We start from the raw sequence: 26782 nt of genomic DNA, 5'->3' as shown, positions 1-26782 counted from the left end.
CCTTTATTTACAGTTTATTTGTTGTATAATTTATAATTTATTTTTATATAATTTTTATACTGTAAAATATTAAATATATATATATATATATTATTCATCTTTTCCTTTCCTTACAGTTTATTTGTTGTATAATTTATAATTTATAGCTTTTTATATATATATATATATATATATATATAAATATATATATACTGTATATATATAAAGCTGAGATGTAGTAGCTTATTGCAGTGATTGAACTACAAATACCAGCCATCCCCTCACCTCAGGGTTGCCAGGTCCGTTGGGTTGTGAAAGAGGCTTTACAAGCACTGCGCCCTCCACGGGCTCAGCGTGTATCTGGCAACACACAGAGCCGCTGTCACTGCTGCTGACGTCACTGAGGTCAGGTAGACGGAGCAAAGATGGCGACCGCCTACGAGAGATACAACCTGTGAGTCTTTAACATCTATAATCTATAATCTATAATCTATAACATCACCTGGTACAGAGGTTAGAGCCGCTCCGTTCTACCGGAGGTGACAGTCAGGGAGCGGCTGGAGCTGCTGGCTGGAGGTCAGAGCGGCGGCGGGTCAGATGACTGGCTCGGCTGAAGTTCGCCGACAGGTTCGGTTCTGTTCGGTTCTAACGGAACCGAACAGAACCGAACAGAACCGAACCTGTCATTCATTATGTAGAACATCTCTGTGTAGCCTCAGCAGGAGGTGGATTCACTGTTTAACCGCTGAACGGACCCGGTGAACCGGTTAGTCTGGATGAACAGAGAGGAGAGAGTCGGTTAACGTTCGGTTAATGTTCGGTTAATGTTCGGTTACTGTTCGGTTAATGTTCGGTTAATGTTCGGTTACTGTTCGGTTACTGTTCGGTTAATGTTCGGTTACTGTTCGGTTACTGTTTGGTTTAACATTAACCGAACGTTAACCGAACGTTAACCGAACGTTAACCGAACGTTAGCCAGCAGCAGTCGGTGGTTTAACGGGTCGGTTGGTCGGTTGGTCGGTTGTTGTAGATCAGGATGTGTCTCCGGGTCCAGTCTGGTCCAGGTGATCTGACAGCTGATTAATGACTCACAGGTCTTTGAAACCGACCTTGTTTCATCCAGGATCCAGAATCAGATCCAGGATCCAGGGTCTCAAGCAGAGCCGGAACCAGAACCAGTGTTCAGATAACTCTGAGGCTGATCCTGGATCTGTTCCTGGGTTTGTTCTTGGATCTGATCCTGTGCCAGGAACAGGTCAGATCCGGGATCAGCCTCAGAGTTATCAGAACACTGGTTCTGGTTCTGGTTCCGGTTCTGCTTGAGACCCGTTCAAAGTGAATGAATGACTTTATTTCGAACATATAAATAAATATAAACAGATTCAAAATAATAACAAACTAAACGAGTCACAGTGTCCGAAAAGCAGCTGGTAGAACCTAAAACTACCCTTCCTCACTTCTCCTCTAACAACTCATCATAGCATGATAATATAATATGATATAATATAATATAATATATAAACTATACCAGATTTATTTACATCCCAAATTAAATATATGAACAGCATCCCAAGTTTCCCACATATCCATCCAGAGTTAAAAAAGTAGATATAAACTAACCCTCAACACAACCCTTAACACAACTCTTAACACAACCCTTAACACAACTCTTAACACAACTCTTAACACAACTCTTAACACAACTCTTAACACAACTCTTAACACAACCCTTAACACAACTCTTAACACAACTCTTAACACAACTCTTAACACAACTCTTAACACAACCCTTAACACAACTCTTAACACAACTCTTAACACAACTCTTAACACAACTCTTAACACAACTCTTAACACAACCCTTAACACAACTCTTAACACAACTCTTAACACAACTCTTAACACAACTCTTAACACAACTCTTAACACAACTCTTAACACAACCCTTAACACAACTCTTAACACAACTCTTAACACAACTCTTAACACAACCCTTAACACAACCCTTAACACAACTCTTAACACAACTCTTAACACAACTCTTAACACAACCCTTAACACAACTCTTAACACAACTCTTAACACAACTCTTAACACAACTCTTAACACAACTCTTAACACAACTCTTAACACAACCCTTAACACAACTCTTAACACAACTCTTAACACAACTCTTAACACAACTCTTAACACAACTCTTAACACAACTCTTAACACAACCCTTAACACAACTCTTAACACAACTCTTAACACAACTCTTAACACAACCCTTCCTCAACCATATACCTCCCAAAAATATCTTTTGTTGTACTGCTTTTTAAATTGATTCATATTTGTGCTCTGCTTAAAGTCCACATGGTTTACTGTAAATGTGCTACTAAGCCTTGCATACAGTTAACCGTTCGTGTCTCAGTAATACTACTTGGTGTTAATCACATGTTTAGTTTAGTGTGTTCTCAGTTATGGAAGGACAACAATAGAGTGTTTGTGTAGAAACTCACATTCTTCTGCTGCAGGATTTAAAGCTGTGTGTTACTCAGGCTGATGCTGTGATCTCTGATCTCTGGTCCTTTTAGAGCTGCAGCTGGGAACCTTTATATAAATCACTTTTTATCATATTTGCCCAAACTATAACTAAACTATAACTACATCCTGACGAGGGATGCACTGATACCCATACCAGTATCAGGTATCGGGTCCGATACTGTGCTCATGTACTCGTACTCGCAAAACGGCTCCGATACCACTTCACAGCAGCGTGACGTTAACCTCTCGTCACCATCTTTGGGGTCCTATCGTCCCTATCGCTGAGCCCCGGCCCAAGAGGCACGACGCGGTTGGCCCCCGGGAAGCACCTTCGCCCCGAGCCTTTCCACGGCGACCTAGAGCCGGTGGCGGCGCACCGCCTCGTATGTGGGACTCCCCAGCCTGCCGTGTGTCGCTCACACCCTCCAGCTGGCTGTTAACGAGGGGCTTTTGGAACAGAGAAGTACTCGTATCGGTACTCGGTATCGGAGAGTACCCAAATGTAAGTACTTGTACTCGGTCTGAAAAGAAGTGGTATCGGTGCATCCCTAATCCTGACAGTAGTACGGCATGGATGAGAACAGCCTTTACCGGTCCCTTTGGACTCAAAAACACACCAGCAACCGTTCAGAGGCTGATGGGGTTGATCTTGGGAGAGCTGAGAGGCAACATCTGTTTTGTGTACCTGGATGACATCATCTACTCTCCGTCTTGGGAACAGCAGGCAGTTTTCCAAAAAGACTGACCGCCGACATGAAGAAGTGCAACTTCTTCCAAATGTCCCTCAAGTTCCCGGTCACGTTGTGTCTGCCGAAAGCATTCAGACAAAACGAAGGCAGTAGAAGAATTCCCCGTTCAGCTAACATTAAGTCAGTCCAGCGGTTCCTTGGCGTGCCCGGCTGGTGGTACCATCACTTCGTCCCGAACTTCTCTCAGCTGGCTGAAACCCCGAATGCACTAAAGAGCAACGGAGCCAAATTCAAGTGGACCCCCGAGTGCCGAATGTCTGCTTTTGAAGCCCTGAGGACGGGTTTGACCTCCACACCCATCCTAGGGCACCCAAACTTTGACCTCCCTTTTGCTGTTTACACTGATGCCAGCAACATCTGTCTTGGAACAGAAGACGTTCTGGCATATGGCAGCAGGAGCCTAAACAAAGCAGAGTGAAAAGGAGTGTTTGGCTGTGGTGTGTTTGGGCTTCAGAGAGCTGGAGATTAGTACCTGGATGGAAGATTCTTCACTGTAGTCACCGACCACTCAGAGCTGCTCTGGGTCTTTAAAACCCAGTTCTTGTCTTGACTGAGAGAGAGAGAGAGATCCACAAAGCCTTATCTGTAGGTCATTGTGATGCTTGGTGAACCTGACTGCTGTAATGTTCCCCCTGGATGAAAAGCTCATCTTGACCGTCTCCCTCTTTCTCTTCCAGGCACACAACCCCAGAGAAGTTCTTCATCGAGGCCTGCGATGAGGGGGCGGACGCTGTGCTGGCCATCGACAGGGTCTCAAATGAGATGACCCTCACAGGTAGAACTTCTGACAGTTTAACGATAAAGACAAGTTCAGAATACAGATTAAAGCTGAAGTCTGGAACTATGAGCAAATATGACTCACTATCCTGACAGTAGTGAGAGTGAGACAGGTAATCCTCTGCCTCCTCCTAGTGCTCATAACGGCGTTTCTAAGATTAGACAGACCGGAGGAAAACAACCAATCAGAGCTGAGGAGTCTCTAAAGCAGTTGTCAATCACTGCTGGTGAAACTCTGATCAAACTGTCAGTCGAGGCATATTACAAGAATAAAGTCAGAAGTTCACGAGAAAAAAAGTCGTAATATTATAAAGTACGTTTCGTGTTATTTTCTCGTAAAGTTATGACTTTATTCTCATAATATTCTGTAAATCTCAGATGTTTTTCCCTCAATTGTTTTCAGGTTACCCGTCTCATACACTTCTGTCAGAATATAGTGACAGTTTTATAAAAATAACTTTTTATCATATTTGCTCAAAGTTACCGACTGCAGCTTTAAATAGAAAGTTAAGTTATTCATCATGTTCTCTCTAACTGTTGAATTCTTGTGGTGCTTTCACAGGTAAGAAAGACGTCCCCCCCTCGGCGGTCACCAGGCCGATATGTGGCATCATGGGGACCATTCGCATGGTAGCAGGTAGGAACCGGGGTGCTACTCTTGTGTTGTTGAGCTCGTCTTTGAAGCCTGTAGAGTAAAGCAGCAGTGACTGACCTCCTCCACCACACAGGGATGTACCTGATCGTCATCACCAGGAAGAGGAACGTGGGCAGCCTGCTGGGCCACGCCGTGTGGAAGGCAGTGGACTTTGACGTGATCTCTTATAAGAAGACGGTGCTGCATCTCTCAGAAATTCAGGTCAGCTGATTCACTGATAATCTGCATAGAGACAATACTGTACACTAACGGCATACACTGTAACATGAGCTGCAGATTCACCCTGGATTAACCCCTCGTTGGTGGCGTCTCTGTACGGGACACAATCAAATGAAACTCATGTGGACTGACTGACTCTGGGTCAACATGTTGGCATGTTCTTTGACCTTAAAGCCCCTAAAAGCTTTATTTCAAATATGAAACATTAAGTATTTATGACTAAATAAGCAACAATGTCATTTAATAAGAGTTTAACAGTCACAATCTCAGCTAATCTGCTCCACCAGGACGGGGCGGGATTTGTTTGATCAGGTTTATTGATGGCGTCCTGTTAACAGAAGCAAACAACCTCAACGCTGTCGTTACAGTTTGATTGCTAAATCGTTAATTGGTGCGCCGGAATACACGACAAACACATTCTGTTGGCCCTCTTCAACCCGTCATAAGAGTCATAAGAGTACAGACAAAAGTAAAATACAGAAAATCTCAAAAACTCTCAACTCTAAATTAAAATCATTATTCACTTTCATTTAATAAAGACATTATTGTCATTCATTTAATTCTTTGATTATGTCCGTACCGGGTTTGTAAACTCCAATACATCATATTTTAACTGTTTAAGATGCTATGGTGAAGAAGTCTATGAAGTCTATGAAGTCTATGAAGTATTCATGATTAACTCTCTTCATTCACTCTATAGCTCGCTCTACCATCGCTTCTCTCTCACATTGTCCTCAGTCCATTTCTCAGTGAGGTTAATGATGGTCGGGCCTGTTGCTGAATACTGTTACTGGTTCTGTTTGATAGTCCAGTAGACTGTTACTGGTTCTGTTTGATAGTCCAGTAGACTGTTACTGGTTCTGTTTGATAGTCCAGTAGACTGTTACTGGTTCTGTTTGATAGTCCAGTAGACTGTTACTGGTTCTGTTTGATAGTCCAGTAGACTGTTACTGGTTCTGTTTGATAGTCCAGTAGACTGTTACTGGTTCTGTTAGATAGTCCAGTAGACTGTTACTGGTTCTGTTAGATGGTCCAGTAGACTGTTACTGGTTCTGTTAGATGGTCCAGTAGACTGTTACTGGTTCTGTTAGATGGTCCAGTAGACTGTTACTGGTTCTGTTAGATGGTCCAGTAGACTGTTACTGGTTCTGTTTGATAGTCCAGTAGACTGTTACTGGTTCTGTTTGATAGTCCAGTAGACTGTTACTGGTTCTGTTTGATAGTCCAGTAGACTGTTACTGGTTCTGTTAGATGGTCCAGTAGACTGTTACTGGTTCTGTTAGATGGTCCAGTGGACTGTTACTGGTTCTGTTAGATGGTCCAGTAGACTGTTACTGGTTCTGTTAGATGGTCCAGTAGACTGTTACTGGTTCTGTTTGATAGTCCAGTAGACTGTTACTGGTTCTGTTTGATAGTCCAGTAGACTGTTACTGGTTCTGTTTGATAGTCCAGTAGACTGTTACTGGTTCTGTTAGATGGTCCAGTAGACTGTTACTGGTTCTGTTAGATGGTCCAGTGGACTGTTACTGGTTCTGTTAGATGGTCCAGTAGACTGTTACTGGTTCTGTTAGATGGTCCAGTAGACTGTTACTGGTTCTGTTTGATAGTCCAGTAGACTGTTACTGGTTCTGTTTGATAGTCCAGTAGACTGTTACTGGTTCTGTTTGATAGTCCAGTAGACTGTTACTGGTTCTGTTAGATGGTCCAGTAGACTGTTACTGGTTCTGTTAGATGGTCCAGTGGACTGTTACTGGTTCTGTTAGATGGTCCAGTAGACTGTTACTGGTTCTGTTAGATGGTCCAGTGGACTGTTACTGGTTCTGTTAGATGGTCCAGTAGACTGTTACTGGTTCTGTTAGATGGTCCAGTAGACTGTTACTGGTTCTGTTTGATGGTCCAGTAGACTGTTACTGGTTCTGTTAGATGGTCCAGTAGACTGTTACTGGTTCTGTTAGATGGTCCAGTAGACTGTTACTGGTTCTGTTAGATGGTCCAGTGGACTCTCACCCTCAGATCACCCTCCGTTCTGTTGTGTCTCTGTCTGACTGGCGTCCCGTCTCTCAGAGGGAGACCTCATGTTTCAGGATCAGTTCTTCTTCACGGTCTGGACTCACACTGAGCTCTCTGGTTTCAGCGTAGCAGGCGCTGCATTATTCATCTGCTGCTGCTGTTCTCGGTGTGCTGAGCTGATAACTGTGTGATTGATGGAAACACTGTGTGCAGTATAGAACTAATAATGGGAAACAATGGACTGTTGGTCGGAGTAGATTAGAGTAGCAGAACAAACCAGTCTGTGAGTATAATCAGTGGTCAAACAGAGAGCTGATCTGGTGAGAGGAGAGAGAGAACGGTGGAGGTGTAACGTCAGTCTTCTCTCTCTGTGCTAACTGGCTTACACCCAGATCCTATTAGAAACTCAGCCTGTTGGTTTGCTCTTCAAAAGACTGAATGAAGCGGTGGAAGGGTCTCCTGTTATCCTCCCAGCAGCATGAGCTGTCAGCAGTTTAACATGTGAGACAGACCTACACAGTACATAATGATGGCACATCTACACATGAAGTTCTTCTACATTTTGAAACAGTGGGTCGTTGGTTTGAGACGGAGGGAAACAAAAGCAGCTTCTCATTTCTAGCTGCCAGCTGTCGACTCTGTCAGCTCAACTGACACATTGTCAGCTGTAGTGAGCTGATTCTGTGAGATGGATGAGAATACATGTATCCAGCTGAGCTGTTTTAAAACATGTCTTAAATATGCACGTGATTGCTACATACGTGATGTCATGCTAAAGGCTAAAGGCTAACAGGTATTCTATTTAATTTCAAATCAAAATGTTAAGGTATCTCTGAGTATTAGTGTGACACATTCAGCAGAAGCAGTAGTTTAGTTTAATGCATGGGACGGCAGATTTCCTGGGAAAAGGAAGGAAAAGAAGATCCGGCAAAGCAAGAGGGAGCAGCTGCAGAGCTGCCAGCTCATAAGAGGATATGAACCAGTGTATAATCTTTGTTCTGGCCTCGGTGTGCAGTTCAGTGTTCCTGTGTCAAATGTTTGCACACAAAGTTTTGCATGTTCACATCGGCATTTGAGTTCAAACCTGTGCGATGGTTTTGATGCCTGACAGTCACGTGACCACCTTCACTGAGAACAGTCACGCTCCCCAGGCTATAAACCGTTATGATTTTACAACCTCGTGACCTCTTCTAACCATCAGGACCTCAGATATAGCCCTGCCAGTCGTAATGCTTCAACAGGAGCTACTCTTTTAACCTTAATGTTTTACCAGGAAGTAATCAGTTTATTGTGTCACAGCAATCCTAAACTTAATCTAAGCTCTCAAACGTAGTCCATGCAGTGAGGTGTATAGATCTGAATGTGGGTGAAAGAGAGCTGCTATCACGCTGGTTCTCAGTGTTGGCAGTTGGAGTTGAGGTATCAGGAGAGAAAAGGTGGTATCAGTGCATCGCTAACACACAGCACCAGTAAACATGAGTATGCAGTTCTCTACACTCTGCAAAGTGCATCGTCGTGAGTTTCCCTGAAAACTAAAGTGTGTTTTCCTTCCTCCTCTAGTCTCAGGAGAACAAGACTTTCCTGTCCATGATCAACAACGTGATGATGACAGACGGCTTCTACTTCTGCACCGACTACGACCTGACGCACACTCTGCAGCGGCTGGCCAACACCAGCCCCGACTTCCAGGAGATGAGTCTGCTGGAGAGGGTGAGCCGATGAATCGCCTCGCAGACGTCCGCACTTTATTCATTATTGTAAATAAGTCATGAATTCTGTTACACTCACGTGTTGTTGGTCTGAAATGACAAAATAGAGCCTGAAACAGAAGTGGTTTTATGGTTGTGTTTGTGGCATGTATGCTCGTCCTCAACACGACATATCAACGATACAGGGACCCACATAGGACCTGGGGCGACTAGCGCTCAAAAGCTTTTCTATTATTCTAAAGAGGCATGCTGTTTCTTCTGTGATGTTGACGTCATGTTGCTCGTGGTTTTCAGGCAGATCAGAGGTTTGTGTGGAACGGGAACCTCCTGAGAGAACTGGCTGCACAGCCAGAGGTAACGAAGGTTCACCTGTAGCCCGTTTACGTTCTCACTCAATGTTTCTGTTCTGATTTAATGAGAATAACTGACACTATCTCCCCACAGCTTCACAAGTTTGCACTTCCTGTTGTCCATGGATGTATCCTTTTCACTGGATGTCTAACATTTAGATGAGACGAGAGGAGAGGAGACGAGACGAGACGGTACGAGACGAGACGAGACGAGACGAGATAGTATGAGATGAGATGAGATGAGATGAGATGAGACGAGACAAGAAGAGACAAGACAAGAAGAGATGCGATGAGATAGTATGAGATAAGATGAGACAAGAAAAGAAAAGAAAAGACGAGACGAGACGAGACGAGACGAGACAAGATGAGATAGTATGAGATGAGAAAAGATGAGATGAGGTAAACTCCTGAACAGAGCCGTTCCTTGACCCTCCCGGTCCAGTCATCGTCATGAAGCCGTGTCGTGTCAACGGAAAGATCTTTGAGTGGATCCTCATATCCAGGAGAAGCTGCTTCCGGGCCGGCGTCAGATACTACGTTAGAGGTAAAACCCCCTGAAGCATGACGCTGTCTCTCTCTGTTGAACTGCACTATGAACAACATAAAGGTACAACGTGAAGGTGACGTTGTCTTCCTCACCACCGACATGTCAAACACTGCTAACTCACTGCTCTCACGTCCTGCTGTCTCCACAGGCATCGACTCTGAGGGCCACGCTGCTAACTTTGTGGAGACTGAGCAGATAGTTTTGTACGAGGGAGCGAAGGCTTCATTTATACAGGCGAGTACGAGGGTCTATCTGACCTGTGGCTCATCAGACCTGGCTCTCTCTCAGTCTTTCTGTGCAACCTTTTGTTCACATGTTAAAGCATTTCAGTTTGAGAAGTAGAAGATTTCAGAAATTACTTTTCAAGGCAACCATTTGTGTTTTTCTCCCCAGACACGAGGCTCCATTCCCTTTTACTGGAGTCAGAGGCCCAACCTCAAATACAAACCTAAACCTATCATCAACAAAACCACCAATCACGTAAGAGCAGGCCGTTTCACCTTTCTGTGTTCTTTTAAATGGTGACGTGTGAATATCATCCAGTGCTAACCACCTGAACACGTTGTCTAGATGGATGGTTTCCAGAGGCACTTTGACTCTCAGCTCCTCATCTATGGGAAGCAAAGCATTCTGAACCTGGTGAGGACCCTTTGCAAGCTCAAGTAGTCCGTTTCAGCGAGTACTGGAGTCCTTCTGAGGCCAATGAGTGTTGTGTTGTGTTTCCCAGGTGAATCAGAAGGGCTCAGAGAAGCCACTAGAACAGGCCTTTGCCAAGATGGTGTCTGGCATGAACAATGGTATGCTCAAGTAAGTGTCACTCAATGGTTCTATATTCTTTATGTTCACTGGTCTCTCATGATGTCACTCAGTGCATTTACATTGAAGTAAGCAGGTTACTCGTGTCCCGTAACGATGAACTGCTGCCTGATCTCCTCCTCTGACTACAGCACCTTGTCTCCTCTGTCCTCAGCTACATCGCCTTCGACTTCCACAAAGAGTGCAGCCACATGAGATGGGACCGTCTCCAGGTCTTAGTGGATGCTGTCGCTGAGACACAAGATGAATACGGGTAACGTCCCCAGCAGCAGCTGTTCTGGGCTGATGATGTGTCGTTGTATACCGTGTAGGAATATCACCACCTCTCTCTGTGTGTAGTTACTTCATGGTGAACTCGGAGGGGAAGACGGTGGCCCAGCAGAGAGGAGTCTTCCGCAGTAACTGCATGGACTGCCTGGACCGGACCAACGTCATCCAGAGCCTGCTGGCCCGACGCTCCCTCCAGTCTCAGCTTCAGGTAGCTTTAATAAGGATCACACTATACTTTAACAGTGAAGGGCTTTCTGGTCCTGCTGTTCTAACTCCTCCTGCTGTGTGCTGTTCCTGTGTGCACAGAGGATGGGGGTTCTGAATGTGGGTCAGCGGATTGAAGAGCAGGCTGAGTTTGAAAAGATCTACAAGAACGGTAAGGTCGTCCTCCGTGCGCTCTGCTGAGAGCATGTGATGTGTGATAAGTAGAGAGTGTAGCCTCAGAGTGTGTCCTCACCGTTCTCTGTGTGTGTGCTCTCTAACCAGCATGGGCTGACAATGCCAACGCATGCGCTGTACAGTACGCCGGAACTGGAGCCTTGAAAACAGACTTCACCAGGTGCAGTACTGTGAACATCCTGCACCACACACCTGTTGACTGACGGCTTGTTATCTGGAGTCCCTCTGCAGTAGTTTAATCAGACTTCCTGTCTCCATCAGGACGGGGAAGAGGACCAGGTGGGGGCTGCTGATGGATGGCTGGAACTCAATGATCCGCTACTACAAAAACAACTTCTCTGATGGATTCAGACAGGTATGATGTCCAGGACGTGATCTGCTGTCGATGCATCTGTCACGGTCAAACCAGCTTTGCCTCAGTAATGGTCTGTCAATACTCACACGGCTCTCCAGGGGTAACTACGAAGCTAGTCCGCCGTGAGCATATGAAGAAGGATTGGGCTATTCGTTAGCATACCTGCTGCAGCGTGTAGTGCAGGATGGCTTACCTGGTCTCCGCTTGCTACCGCTCGCTGTTCCAAGTTGCTCGGCCAGCTCGACGGTCGGCCGCGTAGTTCATTAAGGTCTCGTTAAGACGAGACATAGACGATACACGACGAACTGTTGACAAACTTGACGGCACAAACATTTAAGGTGGCGTTGTTCAGTCACGTCCTCAGTCTTCTCAGGATTGCCATTCAACTCTCACGACCGAACACGCCACGCCAAAGTCCTCCCTTGTGGCGTCATTCTCACTCTCCCGTTGCTCAAATCACGTCCTGCTCAACAACTAGGCCCGCCCCTAAACCTCAGCAGCCAATCATAATAGCCCATCCTTATAACTTAACTTATGACCGACAGTTAGACCGTGACACATCGTCAGTGAAGAGAGTGAGAACGTTAACGCTCCATCACAGACCGCTGAGAGAACGTTAACGCTCCATCACAGACCGCTGAGAGAACGTTAACGCTCCATCACAGACTGCTGAGAGAACGTTAACGCTCCATCACAGACCGCTGAGAGAACGTTAACGCTCCATCACAGACCGCTGAGAGAACGTTAACGCTCCATCACAGACTGCTGAGAGAACGTTAACGCTCCATCACAGACTGCTGAGAGAACGTTAACGCTCCATCACAGACTGCTGAGAACGTTAACGCTCCATCACAGACCGCTGAGAGAACGTTAACGCTCCATCACAGACCGCTGAGAGAACGTTAACGCTCCATCACAGACCGCTGAGAGAACGTTAACGCTCCATCACAGACCGCTGAGAGAACGTTAACGCTCCATCACAGACCGCTGAGAGAACGTTAACGCTCCATCACAGACCGCTGAGAGAACGTTAACGCTCCATCACAGACCGCTGAGAGAACGTTAACGCTCCATCACAGACCGCTGAGAGAACGTTAACGCTCCATCACAGACCGCTGAGAGAACGTTAACGCTCCATCACAGACCGCTGAGAGAACGTTAACGCTCCATCACAGACCGCTGAGAGAACGTTAACGCTCCATCACAGACCGCTGAGAGAACGTTAACGCTCCATCACAGACCGCTGAGAGAACGTTAACGCTCCATCACAGACCGCTGAGAGAACGTTAACGCTCCATCACAGACCGCTGAGAGAACGTTAACGCTCCATCACAGACCGCTGAGAGAACGTTAACGCTCCATCACAGACCGCTGAGAGAACGTTAACGCTCCATCACAGACCGCTGAGAGAACGTTAACGCTCCATCACAGACCGCTGAGAGAACGTTAACGCTCCATCACAGACCGCTGAGAGAACGTTAACGCTCCATCACAGACCGCTGAGAGAACGTTAACGCTCCATCACAGACCGCTGAGAGAACGTTAACGCTCCATCACAGACCGCTGAGAGAACGTTAACGCTCCATCACAGACCGCTGAGAGAACGTTAACGCTCCATCACAGACCGCTGAGAGAACGTTAACGCTCCATCACAGACCGCTGAGAGAACGTTAACGCTCCATCACAGACCGCTGAGAGAACGTTAACGCTCCATCACAGACCGCTGAGAGAACGTTAACGCTCCATCACAGACCGCTGAGAGAACGTTAACGCTCCATCACAGACCGCTGAGAGAACGTTAACGCTCCATCACAGACCGCTGAGAGAACGTTAACGCTCCATCACAGACCGCTGAGAGAACGTTAACGCTCCATCACAGACCGCTGAGAGAACGTTAACGCTCCATCACAGACCGCTGAGAGAACGTTAACGCTCCATCACAGACCGCTGAGAGAACGTTAACGCTCCATCACAGACCGCTGAGAGAACGTTAACGCTCCATCACAGACCGCTGAGAGAACGTTAACGCTCCATCACAGACCGCTGAGAGAACGTTAACGCTCCATCACAGACCGCTGAGAGAACGTTAACGCTCCATCACAGACCGCTGAGAGAACGTTAACGCTCCATCACAGACCGCTGAGAGAACGTTAACGCTCCATCACAGACCGCTGAGAGAACGTTAACGCTCCATCACAGACCGCTGAGAGAACGTTAACGCTCCATCACAGACCGCTGAGAGAACGTTAACGCTCCATCACAGACCGCTGAGAGAACGTTAACGCTCCATCACAGACCGCTGAGAGAACGTTAACGCTCCATCACAGACCGCTGAGAGAACGTTAACGCTCCATCACAGACCGCTGAGAGAACGTTAACGCTCCATCACAGACCGCTGAGAGAACGTTAACGCTCCATCACAGACCGCTGAGAGAACGTTAACGCTCCATCACAGACCGCTGAGAGAACGTTAACGCTCCATCACAGACCGCTGAGAGAACGTTAACGCTCCATCACAGACCGCTGAGAGAACGTTAACGCTCCATCACAGACCGCTGAGAGAACGTTAACGCTCCATCACAGACTGCTGAGAGAACGTTAACGCTCCATCACAGACCGCTGAGAGAACGTTCAAGTTGCACTGTAGCCTTAAACTGAGACGAGCATAGAACTCCACATGATACTTGTGTGCATCTGTTTCCTGCTCATGCCACGCTATAATCTCCAACCCATATATAGCGAGGTTCACCCCTTTGATCTGAAGCTGGTTGATCTGGAATAGTGCGTATGATCAGTCCACTCATGGTTTCACTGTGGTTTTGTCGGTTCCAGGACTCCATCGATCTGTTTCTTGGTAACTTCGCTGTTGATGAGTCTGATGGACCGACTCCTCTTCGTGTGCAGAAGGACTGGAAGTTCCTTACAGTCAGTATATCTGTGTTTATCTCATCATCATCATCAGCAGTTCATGTGTTCATATTCTTCTAATCCTCTGAATCCTGTTCTTCTCTCAGCTGCCCATCATCATGCTGGTGGCCTTTTCCATGTGCATCGTCTGTCTTCTCATGGCCGGTAAGTTCTTCTCTGCTCATCAGTCTCTACACTCGTATGGTCTATGTGGGGGAGCAGGGAGGAGCTGTAGGAGCAGGAACGTCCAGTGAGCCGTTCAGCCTGCGTAGACGGCTGTATTTACTAAACAGCTGTGGATGTGTTCCATCAGACGTGTAGACATTGAGCTGAAGATCTTCAGGTGATCTACAGGTTCTTGTGGTTTGTCTTCCAGGGGACACGTGGACAGAGACCCTGGCCTACGTGATGTTCTGGGGGGCTGCCAGTGCGATCACAGCCACCATCATCCTGTTTAACGGCCAAGACTTTGTGGACGCCCCCAAACTGGTTCACAAGGAGAAGCTGGACTGAGGGTGTGTGTGCGCGTGCGTGCTGAGTGTGTGTGTGTGTGTGTGTGAGGAGGACCAGCAGGTTCATATACCTCGTAATCTTCACCGTCTCCTTCCCCAGGTCTGGACTTCAGGCTGATCTGCTGCCTCCGTACTGCCCTCCAGACTCTCTCACCCAGACCCGTCTGTCTGCCGTCTGTCTACAGCACATTTACCTTCCTCAGGTGTACTGAACACACCTCTTCACCGGGTTTACATTTACTTTCCTACATTCCTACATACTGTATCTCTAGGTTGGTTTAGTTGGTGTTAGGTTGTCAGTCAGACAGAAGGTTTGTGATGGCACTTCAGTTAATCGTCTGGTTTCCACACAAAGAAACTAACTCTAACACTACTGATCATTCTCTCCTTCGTTACACGCAGCTTTCTATCGTGTTTCATTACACACATTTTAGTTAAAGTTCTGTTTTCAGTTCCTCCGGCTGATCAGACCTCCAGTCAGGTTGAAGTCTGGTGGAGTTCTGCTGGAAGTGACATGATGCAGAGTGAAGGAGATGTCTGCTCATGTTCACAGTCTTGAGAAGAGTTTTTTTTTACTACTTGTGGGCAGCGCAACAAACTGAAAAATATGAAGTTGAGATGTTGAACATGTTAGCAAACAGTCACAAACTGTGTTTATGTGGTGTTGGGCCCGTAGCGTACGAAGGGTCATCAGAGCTTTTTCACTGTGATCAGCTGCCTGCTGCTGCAGGTTGATCAGAGCAGAGGTTTGGACTGTAAAACCAAAACAATGAGCTAAAAGAAGCTAAAAAAGCTCTGTGTTCATCACCACAAATGACCCCATTACACATAAAAAAGATTGACTTTAATGATACTAAATGTAATTATATTTATCCCAAACAGATGATTTTATTAATGTTGATTAACCCTAATCAGTCCCCTAAACATGCAAATGATTCTAAACCTATATGACGTATCTAACTGATGAATAGAGCGCTCTATATACAGTCTGTACATGTTGAGTGTGTGAATGTAATAAGCCTTACAGATGTGCATAATGAGATGTAGATATTTGGCTGATCTGTAAGTAACTGGAGTGAACAACGTGTCTTCCTATGAAGCGAACCTGCGAGAGTATCTGGGATGATTTCTGCACTTTGGAGAACGGTGAAATGTTCTGCCTGCATACATCTGTTGAGGATTTATCCTTATTGAGTGTTAGTACTCTGTCATTTATCTAATCTGGTTCCAGGCCTGTCTGCATTTCCGCCCACGACTTAAACACAGACCACAACAGCAGACCTATTTGAGTCTCTTTTAACAAATCCAGAGGTCTGGAAGCAGGTTAGTTTGTTTGTGTTTGCGTCACATTTCACTTTCACATCACAATCAGCTCATTTGTGTCCCCGTGTTCACAACGTCAAGTCACATTTTCACTGTAAAATCATAATCATTTAAATCCCAACCATGTTGTTTTTTTTCAAAACCAAAGTGGTTTTGTTGTCTGAACCAAACCAAAGTGGTTTTGTTTAATTCACAACATTAAGAACGTGTTTACTGTGACTGAAAAGTGACGGCGAGGGGTCTGACAGAGCGTCAGTGTATGACGAGTTGGGATGACAACGTGTTGCCATGGCAGCATGTGTTGCTGTCCACAACGGTGTCTGGCGAGCCCGAGTTGGAGCATTTCAAATTCTTCACATTGTGGCTTTAACTCGTAGGTTCTCTGGAGATATCAGGAGGAGCTTTGTGGTCGTCAGGAACTCGATGTCTCATTCTATCGAGTTACTTCATGGTGTGTCCATGTGGGTCGTATTTTTGAAAGAAAGGTGTCCCAGAAGACGTAGAGAGAAGACCTACATAATGTTACTAAATCTTTATATTACAGTCTCTTGTTCTAGCAGTCTTAAAGAATCATGTTTTACTGTGTCTTCAGAATACTAGATGATTATGTTAAAGACGTATTCGTAACCACATTCATGTTCTCAGTCTGGTTCAGTTCCCTGTTTCCTCACAGAGGTTTTGGGGTTTGTGTTGCCTTACATACATTCTGTACCTGCCCCCCCCCACACAGCGGAGAGCGCAGAGACGTTTGAACCAGATACGATTTGGCGTTTGAAACCTTCCTCTGGTGTTGATTTGTAGACGTAGCCTGCTCTAGTTCTAGGGAACTGGTCACCATGCCTTCTTCTGTGTATGATTTCAGACGTGTGCTGTTCGTTTTTGATGATGTGTTTCAAATCATTCCTGCAGTGCAAAACATTATCTCATGTATCCGATCATACCAACACGTAGTAGGCGGATTGATTTCCAAACTAATGATAATGATAATCACGTTAGCTTTTCGAAGAGGTCATCTAGTCTTGATCTGAACTGTGTAACTTTGTGTGACAGTAAAGACCAGAGGTCAGCATCCTGCGTCTCTTCAGCTCCTCTTCAGAGGCTCCCTGTGGATTCATAAACATGGAAATGAATAACTGTTCTTTGTTTACATTTTCATTTTTATGTATCATTGTTGTAGGTCTATGGTACGACGGTACGACGGAGTATTAGGACCACATTGAGGAAAACAATAAATCTGAGATTAGAGAATAAAGTCATAATATTATAAAGTACTAATTTGACGTGTTATTTTCTTTTTTTCTCCTAAAGTTATGACTTTATTCTCGTAATATTCTGACTTTATTGTGTAAATCTCAGATGTGTTTTCCCTCAATGTGGTCCTAATACTCCATAGTACATCTGCTCTTTGTCCCTCACTGCATTAGACTGATATACTATATACTTAGACTATAAACTGAGTTACCTTCATCACAATGATCACATGTTTTGCGGCTCCAGACAGATTATTATTATTATTTTCTTTGCCTAAAATGTCTCTTTTGATAGTAAAGGTTGCTGACCCCTGGTCTAGGTCAAGGTCCACTTACTTTTGGAGTCCTAAAAAAGTTTTTTTTAAATCTTGTGCACACAACAAAAGATCTTGTGTGACTCAGAAGATCTCTTTTGTTAACAGGATAATGTGTAAACCATTTAACTTGTGTGTGGATAAGATAAAACATGCATAACATATATTGATCTCACAAGAACTTGTGGATCTTAACTTGTGTGATTTCAGGTTTACTAGACTTTCAGTGCTGCATCTTCATGGTGTTAATCAGCAGATGGAGCTCCAGGCTCAGATGTAGGCTGCAGCAGTAGGTGGACCTTCACAAGCTCACCAGAACGACCCTTCACCCTCCTACTGTATGTAATGTGTGCAGTGTCGTTGAAATCTGTCTCATGGACATCTCCTTGTAATGCCTGTACATTTATACGATTGTAGATTTGTATTTACAGATGTAATACGGTAGGTTTTATCTGGAACAAGCAGCGACGGTCAGTCAGCAGCACCTTATCTGAAGTATGTTTCTACCATATTATCATGATATGAAGAGTTTCTGCTGCCGGGTCCACAGGACGTATACTTTGATCTGTGTCGGGATGTGATCGTCACATCTCTACTGTGTCTGTTTGACTTGTAAACATAATAATGGGGCTAATGACATGTTACTGTGACATAAAAACCTGCTCAACTAAGGTGTGTTAGGTACTGTATGTGTGGTATAACATGACTTGCAAACTTGACTACCTGGACTACATGTTGTGTTCATCTGGACCCAGGGCCTTTGGAGGGTTTAGATTAATGTGGGGAGTTCGTTCTTTATCTAAGGAAATAATATAAAATACATTTTTAAATGAAATCATGGAATCAACATCTGTTAGATCATTAAGTAATTGGTTCAGATTATAGTGCACACAGACCGATATTTTGTTTTCCATGTTTACAGTTTGTTGTACAAGTTTGCAAATGATGTTCCAACCGTGCACACTGCAGCTGGTTTTTATGTCTGGAGGATGCCCGTTAATGTCGTATATTAGGAACATCTGGATTGTATAGCTATAAATGCATCATTTGAAAGCTATAAACCACGTTGTTATCTGAGGGATCAGAAGCCAGAATCTGTTCTTTGAGTTTGCTGTGTTTGTCCTCAGCAGTCTTCAGTGCTCCTCCTTCCAGAACCAGACTTCATACTTCATTCAGTGGTTTCTGTAAATGTCAATAAACTCCAGTGAACACACAGATTACATGACGGCACCGTTGCTCTGTTGGCTTCCTTTGTTGCTAAATATATATATATATATATAGTATTGCATTATACTGAGAGGTTTCTCTGGTCCCCGGTGCAAAACTACAGAATGAATGAAGACCATGAGGTGCAAACGGCAAAATACCAAAACAAGTACAGAACAAGGTACAAACATATAGAGCAAAAACATCAATACAAGTAGAGTAAATATACAATAAAATGAGGTTATATATGCATATATATGTGTATCTGTGTGTATATACAGTATATACATGTATGTGTATATACTGTATGTATATATATACATACACATGTGTATATATGTGTATGTATATACTGTATATACATACACATGTATATGTATATACAGTATGTATAGATACATATATACACATGTGTATATATGTATCTGTGTATATACTGTATGTATATATATACATACACATATGTGTATATATGTATATGTATATAGTGAGCCTGGACTAACCTATAGAAACTGGTGTAGTATCTGCTCAGTACTGAACTATACAACAAACTAAAGTAACTGTTAAAGGATCCTTTAATCATCAGTAGAGGGCAGCATTACGTCATAGCAGCGTCTAGTCTGCCATAGAAGAAGAAGCAACTGACGCAGCGTGACGTCAGGACGTAATGTTGGTGTACTTCCGCCTTCACTGCTAGGCTAGTTAGCATCTTAACACCTCCAGAGTCAGCATGTGCAGCCTTTAAACTCAGATTAACTCATAACGAACACAGTCAGGCTTCAATATTCATCTCTCCGGCGGCAGCATGAGCACGTTATGGATGGGCAACGTGAGTAGATCAATACCTTTAACATGGATCTGATGCTGTTAGCATGGTAGCATGTTAGCATGTTAGCATGTTAGCATGTTAGCATGAGCTCAGTGTGATGAAGGATTCAAGAGTTTATTTGATATTGTCACCAACAGTATTAGTTCATGTGATTGTGATCAGTCTGCTGCAGCTAGAGTCAGCTTTAAGAAAAGAGAACAAGGTCATTACAGAACAAAATAACATTCAACTCAACACTATAAATATAATATAATATATATATATATATATATATATTATATATATATATATATTATATTATATATATATAATATATTATATATATATATATAATATATATTATATATATTATACATATATATATATTATATATATAACGCCCTCAGTGTAGTCAGTAAATAACTAAACTGACCTCTGCATAGGAACGATGCCCACACAATACTAATAAACAGTGAATATGCTCCATGACCATGTTTAAAGAACTTTAACTCTCATAAAACATAAATAATGAATATATTTCAGAGGACTCCACAGTGGAAGACAGCACAGCATTACAGTCCATTCAGTTCAGGTGTGCTGTGTGTCATTAATGGAGGTGAGGTGAGGTGAGGTGAGCCGAGCCTTTAGAGAACCAACACTGTAATATCACCTCGTTTAGTCTGATAACTCTGAGTACCTGATAGACGAGTGGTTAGTTCAGGTTAGTCGGTACCTTACAGCAGTGAAGCAACACACAGCTCTGGTTCGGCTGGTTCAGGTCCTCTGAGGTGGACCTGATGGGCCCAAACGGGACCAACGGAACCCTGATGGAGTACATCACCATCTAGACCACATCACCATCTAGACCACATCACCATCTAGACCACAACACCATGTAGACCACATCACCATCTAGACCACATCACCATCTAGACCACATCACCATGTAGACCACATCACCATCTAGACAACATCACCATGTAGACCACAACACCATGTAGACCACATCAACATCTAGACCACATCACCATCTAGACCACAACACCATGTAGACCACATCACCATGTAGACCACATCACCATGTAGACCACATCACCATGTAGACCACATCACCATGTAGACCACAACACCATGTAGACCACATCACCATGTAGACCACATCACCATGTAGACCACATCACCATCTAGACCACATCACCATGTAGACCACATCCCACATCACCATGTAGACCACATCACCATGTAGACCACATCACCATGTAGACCACAACACCATGTAGACCACATCCCACATCACCATGTAGACCACATCACCATGTAGACCACATCACCATGTAGACCACATCACCATGTAGACCACATCACCATGTAGACAACAGCTGAACTGAATCAGAACCCTGCCTGAATGCTTCCTGAGCTCTCTGTTTCTCTCCCCTGTGTTCCTGCTGCGTGTAGCTGGAGGCCTACATGGATGAGAAGTTCATCACCAGGTCCTTCTCCACCATGGGGGAGCAGGTGATCAACGTGAGGATCATACGCAACAAGATGACAGGGTGAGAACTAAACACCACAACATGTTGTCCCTCTGTTGGAGTCCTGTTCTATTTAACTGACGTTAAACAGTGTGTCGTCACCCAGGGGTGCTCTGGGTTACTGTTTCGTGGAGATGACGGACGAGGCCACGGCTGAGAGATGTCTCCGCAAGATCAACGGGAAAGCCTTACCAGGAGCCAACCCGGTATGAAGCCTGCTCGTTCAGTAGCCGTGTGTTCTTTACTTCTTATCTCCGTTGATGGAGACTCACGGTGGACTTTAATGTTTCTCTCTCACAGCCCACAAGATTCAAGTTGAACCGAGCCACGTTTGGGAAACAGGACAGCGGGTGAGTCCAGATGGAGACGCAGGAAATCAAAGATGATCGTGACATTAGAATAGCTTTGGTATTTTTCAACCTGCTGCTTCTCAAGATACAAGGCAATATTTAACATTCAAATATAATGAACCAACTTCTATTCAAGTTAAATGAAGAGTGGTTTAACCTGCTGCTTCTGTCCTCATGGTCAATATGATCACCCAAAACACATTTCAAAGCCCGGTGGAGGAACGGGACACAAGAACGTGGGAAAGTAGGCTCCAGGTTGAAAAATAGCAAAGTTACCCTTTAATTACAAAATGCTCATAGATTCCTCGTTTCATTGACGCATCATACTGTGTGTCTTTGTGTGTCTTTGTGTGTCTTTGTGTGTCTTTGTGTGTTGTAGTCAGATGTATTCTCTGTTTGTGGGAGATCTGACTCCAGAGGTGGACGATGGGATGCTTTATGAGTTCTTCTACAACCGCTACCCGTCCTGTCGGGGTGGAAAAGTGGTGCTGGACAGCATGGGCAACTCCAAGTGAGTATTAACACGTCACCACACAATATGGAGAACATCTGTAACACATGTACGTACTGTATATATCAGTGAAGATATGTGTTCCCACCTTCCTCAAAACTTAATAATTAGATTGATGTCTCCATGAGGAGCCGCACAGCTTTGGTGTCATTTCATTTCACTTCTCCACTCAGTTGGCTGTTTTCAGACCAGCTGCACTCATCCAATGTGAAGATATGGTGTGCTTTAAGGTCTCTCTTGTCCGTCTGCAGGGGCTGCGGCTTCGTTCAGTTCCCAGACGAGCGGCTGCAGAAGCGGGCGTTAGACGAGTGTCAGGGTGCCGTGGGACTGGGGAGTAAACCTCTGAGACTGAGTCTGGCTGCTAACAAGTGAGTTCTTCTCAAAGCCTCTGCTCCTTTTCACCAAGCTCCTTTTCTTGGTGCAGCTCAACAGTGTGTCTCTTCCTCCCTCTTTGAGTTTAAGGAACCGGCAGCAGCAGCAGCAGCAGCCGTCGGAGCACCGATCGTGGCAGTCCAACTCAGGATACAGACAAAACTACGACCAGTACAACCAGTACCAGCAGCAGGCCTATCCCGGCTACTACCCCTCCTGGGGCTACGATCAGACCGGAGGAGGCTACGGCTACAACTACCAGCAGTATGACTACACCCAGTACCCCCCGCCACAGGTAAGCTCTCTCTGTTAAACCGCCGCTGTTGAAAACCGTCACATAGGGTTCTTTCACCAGCCGCAATCAGAGTAAATGGTCCGTTTTCTATTTAGTCTGGTTCGGTTTCACAGAGCACAAATAAAAACGATAATTAGCTTTAGGGGTGTTGATGTGGCGTTTGAAGGAGCCACTTCTATACAGGGGATCACAGACTTTGATGTGTTGCTGTTAAAGTGTTTTCTCTTTGACTCGGCACTGATCTGCCGTGAATCCTTTCTCCTCCAGATCATCTCCAAGGACTTTAGAAACAGCATTGTTTTTGTGAACTTTATCATATTCTGTGTGTTCTGTTCGGCCCAGTATCAATCAAACTCATGTTAACCTGCCGTTTACCAGCTGTCCATCTCAACCAATCCTCACACAGACAGCCTGTGCTTTGGTTCGCCTCTCACCAGCCGTCTCGGACCGGTTGTTTTGGGCACTAGAGTTGATTAAATGGGACTAAATGTTGAGTCATTGAGACGTGAGTCATTCTAAGATGCGTTTTCTTTTTTTAGGAAAGTGAAGCGGTTCCGGAGGACGGACTTGAAGGTCAGTATCAAGATTAAGGGACCTCAAATTACTGTTTTCATTATTGATTTCAATTATTATCAATTAGATTTGTGATTGTTTAGTCCCAAGGGGATATCTCCAGAATGTTTTATCGTATATCTCAAAGGTTTTTATTGCATAAATAAGCTGATTTTTGAAGCAGTTTATTCTGGTTTATTATTCGGGGGCAGCAAAACAAACATTTTTAATAAAGAAGTCCGGCAATAATTCATCATTCTATGAACAACCGTGATCTGATTTGATGTAGTCTTATTAATGTATTTTATGTGACAGTCTGTGCGTTCCAGTACTCATACCACCATACTATTTACTATACCAGAACAAGATTTAGTATGTTCCAATACATAGTATTTCAAATGCAGTATGCCAAAAGTACCAGGATGTCCTACTACATCCACTCACATTCTGCAGTTTGTAAGACAGCATGCTGTTCTGGCTGTTCTGCAGATATATGAGCAAGAGGCACAATGTTATGAGGAAGTAGAATGTCCTAATAGTATGCATACTGCATGCAACAGAACGTACTTGGTAAGGGCAGCTGCAGTATGTTTACTAGAAGTAAAAAGTAAAAGTATGTGATTTGAACTGTAGCCACTCATCATCTGGTCTTCTGTCTGTGAAGCTCTTTGTAATCCTCCGTCTCCGTGTTGCAGACCCCGGTCTGGAGCTGGACGTGTCGGAGGCCAACAGGAAGTTCATGGAGCTCAGTGAGGAGCTGTACGACGCTCTGATCGAGTGTCACTGGCAGCCAGCGGAGCTCTCTACAGCAGAGCAGGACAGTCTGACCTCCAGCCTACCGGAGCCCATCTACTGCTGAAGCTCTGGACTTTACCTCCCTGAGGAGGAGGGGGGGTTATTCACAGTTTACAGTTTACAGTCTGATATGTTGATAGTATGAATACTTTTTTTTAAGGACATAAAGGAAATAAGTCACGGTGATGGTTCTACAACAAAACCTATTTTTGATTTATTTATGGATCCATGAAACACTCTGAATCCAGAGGACAACCTGGGATGTCTTATGTCCAACAGAGGGACACAAAACATGTCAAACTAAACGATCGAATGTTAAAAACTAAAATGACATAAATATAAAGTAAACCAAAAAAGAAACATCAGACGTTGCCACCAAATGTGCAAACTGACTGATGATGAATATATTTGAATACAAACATAAACAACACAAATTACATGTAACTTTTTTATTTATCATTTCTTTTAAATGTATAGTTTAAAAACATGCAGGTGCTATAATATCTGCCAGTTGTTGCTGCAGCATCCTCCACACCCCTACGGTACTTCCCACCGTGACCTTGGGGTTGGTTTGCGGAGCTCACACCTCCTGAAAAAGTCATAGAAACAGTAGACATTCCTGCTTCCATCTGGCGGTGTGTTTGTGTTTGCATTATTCTATGGTTTAATTTGTCATTATTTCTAAGATAAGTTAGAGACGTAGACTGCACATCTTTTAAATCAGACTTCCACAGAGGAACATACACTCACTGGCCACTTTATTAGGCACACCTGTTCAATTGCTTGTTAACACAAATAGCTAATCAGCCAATCACATGGCAGCAACTCAATGCATTACGTCATCTAGACGTGGTGAAGACGACTTGCTGAAGTTCAAACCGAGCATCAGAACGGGGAAGAAAGGGGATTTAAGTGACTTTGAACGTGGCATGGTTGTTGGTGCCAGACGGGCTATTCTGAGTATTAAACTGCTGATCTACTGGGATTTTCACCACAACCATCTCTAGGGTTTACAGAGAATGGTCCCAACAAGAGAACATATCCAGTGAGCGGGGGTTGTGTGGGCGGAAATGCCTTGTTGATGTCAGAGGTCAGAGGAGAATGGGCAGAGTGGTTGGAGATGATAGAAAGGAAACAGTAACTCAAATAACCACTCGTTACAACCAAGGTATGCAGAATACCATCTCTGAACGCACAACACGTCCAACCTTGAAGCAGATGAAGACCACCCGGTACTAGCAAGGTGTACCTAATAAAGTGGCCGGTGAGTGTTTGATCTCTGTCTGTCATACCAGCTGGAAACAAAAAGAGTGTGAACCCTGAAGTACCTCACATCCGCTACAACAGCTACTACCTTATTAATTAAAGGCAGAGGAGCTCCTCCTCATCATCCAACTCTTATTATACATTATATATGTTATGTTGTCTTGGGTCAAACATATATGGAACTATTGAATCACTCCTATCAAATAAATCAAAGGCCGTCTGATAGAGGATCTGAAAATCACCTGCCAAATTATAAATAAATGGCATGCTGTGTGTCGCAGCAGGAGGATTCCCCCCCCACTGAACACACACGGGTATAAATCAAGCATTAGTCATCAGAGGCAGAAATGTTCAACCAGGCTTTAATATTAATAACAGCTAATATTAGTAATCTGTAGTAATCAGATACACTAGTAGTTCTTCAAAGCTGCTTTTTGACCCTAAATCAGGTCAATGTTAAGACTTGATTTACACCGTGTGACATCACTACCCGTCCACCAGGTGGAGACTAACAGACACGTCTGTTCCTTCTGACTCTGGTTTTAGTTGTAAGAGAAAAAAGTGATATTATAGTATGTCAAAAAAAAGTCTAAAGTATAGAATGTCTAAGTCATAAAGTAGTCATAGTATAGCATGTCGATAGTCCGTTTATATTCGTGATAACTGACCTCCGTGATAACTGACCTCCGTGATAACTGACCTCAGTGATAACTGACCTCCGTGATAACTGACCTCAGTGATAACTGACCTCAGTGATAACTGACCTCCGTGATAACTGACCTCCGTGATAACTGACCTCCGTGATAACCCACACGGTCAACGTGACTGTTAAAATGTTAATATCACACTCGGACTATAGATGTTTATCGGGGTGAATTATATAAAAACAATACAGTTTAATTCCATCAAATCATAAATGAAGGGTTATACTATCATATGATTCAAAATCCGCTACAGAGGCCCACACTGACATTAATGTCATTATGAAAGGAACACAAAGATAAAATCAAATAATACAGACTGGTACTGAATAACAGATATCACCAACGTTCTGTCCTCTGAAGCTGAACAGCAGTGAACATGTTCAATCAGCGCTGTAGTCAACAACATGGAGAGTATTGTATATACTTATGCCAGGATAAACAAGCATCAAAACAAGCATCATTAACATTAAAAAGATGGTAAACAAAACCAGCTGGCAGCGTGACAGCAGATTTAGGTACACTGCTTTTCTGAGAGTCTAAATAACTTCACTTTAAAAGTTTACATATATATATATATATATATATATATATATATTCAACTAATTAGGTATTGCACATAAGATTTCTATTACTGAAAAATGAGAACAACAACCTATAATACCTAATAATAAACAGTGTAACAAGAAACCATATAAAAATATATCTTCTACTTTCTGAGCTGACC

The 26782-nt window shown here is 44.0% G+C and overlaps 2 protein-coding genes across 3 annotated transcripts; both read left to right on the top strand.

Annotated features, from left to right (window-relative positions):
• Positions 1-279: 279 nt before the first annotated feature.
• Positions 280-18892, top strand: sacm1la (SAC1 like phosphatidylinositide phosphatase a). Its single transcript, XM_074614315.1, has 21 exons — positions 280-433; positions 3932-4029; positions 4594-4668; positions 4760-4887; positions 8476-8625; positions 8919-8978; positions 9069-9102; positions 9417-9518; positions 9670-9755; positions 9915-10001; positions 10092-10160; positions 10249-10328; positions 10492-10590; positions 10677-10815; positions 10914-10983; positions 11094-11166; positions 11268-11361; positions 14194-14286; positions 14376-14433; positions 14645-14783; positions 14881-18892. The coding sequence occupies exons 1-20, from the start codon at positions 405-407 to the stop codon at positions 14779-14781; spliced, it is 1761 nt and encodes a 586-aa protein (XP_074470416.1). The 5' UTR covers positions 280-404; the 3' UTR covers positions 14782-14783; positions 14881-18892.
• A 644-nt stretch (positions 18893-19536) lies between these two features.
• On the top strand, positions 19537-24290 carry LOC141754502 (tRNA selenocysteine 1-associated protein 1-like). 2 transcript variants are annotated; one of them, XM_074613593.1, is made up of 9 exons: positions 19537-19702; positions 21137-21234; positions 21320-21419; positions 21514-21563; positions 21943-22074; positions 22326-22442; positions 22531-22741; positions 23281-23314; positions 23989-24290. In XM_074613593.1, exons 1-9 carry the CDS (start codon positions 19679-19681, stop codon positions 24150-24152), a joined length of 930 nt encoding a protein of 309 aa, XP_074469694.1. In that variant the 5' UTR covers positions 19537-19678; the 3' UTR covers positions 24153-24290. The 2 variants fall into 2 exon arrangements, with proteins under 2 accessions (XP_074469694.1, XP_074469693.1); XM_074613592.1 differs by having other exon boundaries at positions 21305-21419.
• Positions 24291-26782: the final 2492 nt, after the last annotated feature.

This window comes from Sebastes fasciatus, chromosome 17 (genome assembly GCF_043250625.1).
Source record: "Sebastes fasciatus isolate fSebFas1 chromosome 17, fSebFas1.pri, whole genome shotgun sequence".
Lineage (NCBI taxonomy): Eukaryota > Metazoa > Chordata > Actinopteri > Perciformes > Sebastidae > Sebastes > Sebastes fasciatus.
Note: the sequence above shows the minus strand (reverse complement) of the source record. Positions and strands in the feature narration are given on the sequence as shown.